The sequence below is a fragment of the Sesamum indicum genome, linkage group LG7, assembly GCF_000512975.1.
Source record: "Sesamum indicum cultivar Zhongzhi No. 13 linkage group LG7, S_indicum_v1.0, whole genome shotgun sequence".
NCBI lineage: Eukaryota > Viridiplantae > Streptophyta > Magnoliopsida > Lamiales > Pedaliaceae > Sesamum > Sesamum indicum.
Window position 1 is genome coordinate 4,093,508 of NC_026151.1, and position 4,645 is coordinate 4,098,152.

At 35.3% G+C, this 4,645-nt stretch overlaps 1 protein-coding gene across 1 annotated transcript; it reads right to left on the minus strand.

Annotated features, from left to right (window-relative positions):
* On the minus strand, nucleotides 1,082-4,118 carry LOC105166179. Its single transcript, XM_011085433.2, has 6 exons — nucleotides 3,694-4,118; nucleotides 2,478-2,604; nucleotides 1,915-2,054; nucleotides 1,706-1,768; nucleotides 1,554-1,622; nucleotides 1,082-1,464 (listed from the first exon to the last, which is right to left on the minus strand). Exons 1-6 carry the CDS (start codon nucleotides 3,895-3,897, stop codon nucleotides 1,393-1,395), a joined length of 675 nt encoding a protein of 224 aa, XP_011083735.1. The 5' UTR covers nucleotides 3,898-4,118; the 3' UTR covers nucleotides 1,082-1,392.

A 4,645-nucleotide genomic window follows, 5' to 3' on the forward strand; every position in this document is an offset into this window, starting at 1 on the left:
TCTCGAACTTATCTTCTAGACAATTTATTGATTTTAATATCGAATGACTATACCTAGGATTTTTCTGATGTTTTCTTATTAAATTTGCAGTTATCTTAAAAAGTTTAGACCTAAATCTGGATCTAACGAACCTACTTGACTCAACCTAAATTCGAACTCAAGTTAACATTTATAGGTTATATATGAGTTTCAAGATGTTATTAAAATACCAAATTCACAAACAAAAAAATAATAATATTTATACCTTTATATAATTGAAGTTTTATATATATATATATATATATGTGTGTGTGTGTGTGTAGATTTTGAGGGATCGAACGGTAACATACAGATGAGGGGACGAGAGGCCATCAAAGCCGGCGGCGGTGGCGGAGAGTTGATATGATGATATTGCAAAAATTAATGTGGTCTCCATGAGAAGATAGAAAAGCAACCAAATCATGTATATGAACATGTCGCGGGGATAGGGGACACACTTATACAACTTAAAACGTGTTTTGATTCCACTGCTAAAACAAAACCTTTTCCTCTTCACGTTTTTCCCTTTTCACTTGTTAATCACGCGTTAGGCTGATGATATGTGAGTAGTGGGCATGTTGCTGCATTAGACAAAACACATTTAGTGCAACCTTATTACGATTGATGTTTGAATTTCAAAGCATTGATTTGATGAAAATAATAGTTCAGAGAAACCCAATTTGGTGGGTCATTTCCAAGGAATGTTTGTGAAATTTTTTGTCTACGAGAAATTGTACGTTTAGTTATATTAAAAATTGGCTTGTGTCGTATGAGAAATTGTACGTTTAGTTAAGAAATTATACATTGTACTAAAAGTTGAAAGGATTGATGGATTTCAATTTAAAAAAGAAAAAAATTAAAAAGAGATTTTTAAACAACTTTCATATTATAAGAATTTAAAATTCATTTACATTCAATAAAACATAATTCAAATTTAGAATTGAAAGATTTAACATTTCTTAAATTTAGAATTAACAAAAACAATTCAAAGAATTTATTACTAAAGATTCATAAGTTCAAATCCATCAATTTAAATATAATTATAAGGGGAAAAAAATCTGAATATCTAAATAAATATACATATATCGAACAATTTCAGGTTGGTTAAATGATCATTTAAGCATCAGTCATACACATTTCAAAAGAGAATTACATTCAACCAAAGCTGTTGCCGAGATGTCAGCTTAGGAGTCGATTTCGTCAGTTCACCAGTTTCCACATATCTACATTAACTACACCTACGTCTACGCAACTAGCGGCATAATCACCACGGATACATTTACATTCAGATGTCTCGGCATACAATTTGTTAAACGAGTCAGTAACCATAAGCAACGAGCAGAGCAGAGCAGAGCAGACGCAATCGTTCCACTGTCATTTGCAAACTGTCTTCAGCCTCTTGGCAGCCTTCACAAAACCAGTGATCACTTGCAGCTCATCCAATTGCTGCACAAACGAACAAAATGCAACGGTTTCAATACAAGAATGGAGCAAAGAAAAAGAACAGAATGTAAGAAGCATAGACAGTTATGTGCCTGTGACATGAAATGCCTTTGGACGACGTCAATCATTTGCTCTCTGGAGGGGTTGTGAATAGCATCCACCTAAGTAATGATGATTGAGCATTAACGGAAGATATAACATAAGGTAAACGGGATGTATTTCTTTGTCATGTAAAACCACTCACAAGGTTAAAGTGCCGCAGATATCTCCATAAAGCAGCCATCTCAAGTTTGCTAAGGTCGACCTTCTGCAGAAGAGGGTATTTGGTAAGTTATGACCTGAATGGTTTATTAAAAAAAATGCTGATAGAAATACTCGGCATTTTTCGACATGTTAAGAATTAGAAGGAAATACAGGAAAAAAAGAAAAATAAAGGACATAAATCTTTCTTACCACGGACCCTCTTGGTGTAGAAACAGAATCTTTGGACTGTGAGTCGGAGGAGAGAGACCGGCTTAGAGTCTTGTGAGACGACCCGAATGACCTGTGCATACGATGCCTTGATCTATGGGACTTTTGGGTATCATCGGATGCTGAGAAAATGGAGTACAACACAATCAAATTACATGGTGGGCCAAAAGGAAACAGAATAAAGGAATGAGTACCAAAGTTTGTGAAAAAGGGGGGGAAGAGAGGAAAGAAAAGGATAGGAAATGAATGCAGAGAATCCTATGTAACAACAGGACAGCCTTTTCCATGTACTTGCATATATTGAGATTACTACAATGCATTGTTAGAGACATTGAAATAATCCAAGAGACATGAAAAGCAAAATGAGGAAAAATTATATTCTGAGTACGAAAAAAATGTTGGCCTGTGACCCTAAAATCTAAATCAAGCATAATACTAAATTTTGCTGGTTCCCCCAAGAAAATAAGACTCAAAATGTTCGTACCATCAAACAGAGCAGAAAATTCGAATTTATACCAAACTATAAAAGATAAAATCAAACTCACCCATATCTGAGCTATTCCACTGTGGATTTTCAAAATCAAGGTCATCTTTTTCCTCGTTCCCAGTTGGAGCCTCGATTACGCTTAAAGCATTCCTCTGTAGTTTTACCTCAATCCCATTTGTCAGGACCTGTGTTTCAGTGAACCTTGTATCAAAATTCGGAACATTCTTTCCCTGTTAAGATCTATTGAATCAAGAGCATTGATCCCCCATAGCTAGCATCTTTCCAGCAAGAGAATAAACTCGGTTGAAAAATTACATTTTCCATGTGTATGCTCAAACTACATTATCAAGCCTACTAGCAAGAATGTACTCAAATTTGTTGGAACGGACTAATACGTGCTTCTAAGACACAGAAATGACTACTTCAAAGTGAAATTAGCATCCGAATTTGAAAACAATCATAAGAAATAATTATTTCCCAATAAAATTTAAAATACTAAAAAGAAAGCTTCACCATGAACTTAAAATTTCAGAAGGCAGCACCAAAAATGGAGCAGGATACATCACATAAACGGACAGAGATCTCAATCCAGGTGCCAGCCGTGAAAATAAATATCGAGTACATTGACATTAAATCAGATAAAAGAAAAAAGCATTAAACTGAAGCTTGCAATTAATCAAAGAATTATTCTAAAGTATTCGGAAAACAGAAAATCCCTTTTCCATTTAGCACCTAGTAGAACCACAAATTCTGATTAAATTACAAGCAGATATGTCTGCAGGAATTATTTATTACTCATAAAGAGGAACATACACTGACAGAGAAAGGGGAAAAGAATATAGCGAGATTGTCTCAACAACCCTTAATAAAATAATTTAAGCACGGATAAATTCAAAAACCGATCAATCATGCAGAGAAATTACTAAATAATTTAACAGATGGAAATTATTAAGAAAAAAACCCAGAAAATGACAAAGAATAACTCAGCAAAAGAATGCGGCAAATAAAAGAAATGCAGTCATATAAAACAACAAATATTACTAATTCCAAACCCCATCACTTCTACGAAATATCAATTGATCATACCCTCAAACTGTCCAAGCAGAACTCTAAACTTTATCATTCAAATTACTGAAAATAAAAGTTTATCATGAAAGATTAATATAATCAGACAGTGTATAAGACATAAAGGAAATACATGACATCAAGAAAGAAACTCCAATCCCAATTTCAAGAAAGAGGAAAAAGACTGAAACTTGGTGCAATTACTGTACCAGCCAGTGCCATCCACCGAGGCCAACAGCTTTCTTGACGACGCCCTGCAGACCCACCAGCACGGACTTGGTGCGGTTGTTTCCGGTCACCACAACTTTCGTATGGCGCGGAAGAACTGAAAGCTCCTCTTCGCTGCTGTCCCCGCAGCTCTGTAACTGCGAAGAGTGTGAAGAAAACCCGCCATTGCTCTCTACTTGTAGCATTTCGAATAATTCGCAAACCCCACAAAAATGAACTGAATCATGGAGCGTTAGGCCACGAAATTGGTCCTGATTGAAAGATCATGCCGTGATGAATCCAGAAAAGGAATCGCTTGGATAAAGGATGCTGGGAATTGGGGGGAAATTTGGGTTTTTTTCAGAGAGAGAAAACACAGGTGGGAGGGAGAGAGAGAAGGAGAGAGATGACAGTGACTCTGTATGTGTGTGTTTCTTTTGCTTGTAACTTTAATTATTGAGTGTGAATGCTGTGGATCCCGAAGACTTGAAACTGACGAATCAGACAGAGCCACGTCGTCAGTTAGGCTCGTCAATCATGCAGTAGAGGCTTGCGTTTCGGCATGATGCGATACCACAGCGGGTGGTGAAGTTTACTGGGGGTTGACTGTTTGACTTGTTTCCCTAAGCTAAAATGTCCGAAACACCCCTAGCCCACTTGCTTTTTAATAAATAAATATATTTAATTTTTTTGTTCCTTGGATATTTGTTGTTAAAATTTTCATGTAATATACTTTATAACTTTACATAGTACATATTTAATGGGTGAATAGCAATCTATCCTCATATAATATCGAAAATGAGCACATTACCTCATATTAAAAAAATATAGCAATTTATCCCCCTCTACTTTTAAAATGAAGCAATTTACCTCCTTATATAGGGAGATAAATTGCTTCATTTCAAAAATTATAGGAGGTTAAATTGTTCTATTTTAAAAAGTATAAGAAAATAA

Excerpts from the sequence above, each read along its gene's own strand:
- LOC105166179 (XM_011085433.2), bottom strand. The coding sequence starts at position 3,897 with ATGCTACAAGTAGAGAGCAATGGCGGGTTTTCTTCACACTCTTCGCAG. Across the intron at positions 2,055-2,477 it reads GTGGAATAGCTCAGATATGG|CATCCGATGATACCCAAAAG; the intron begins GTGAGTTTGATT and ends CCATTTTCTCAG. Across the intron at positions 1,623-1,705 it reads ATCTGCGGCACTTTAACCTT|GTGGATGCTATTCACAACCC; the intron begins GTGAGTGGTTTT and ends ATCATTACTTAG.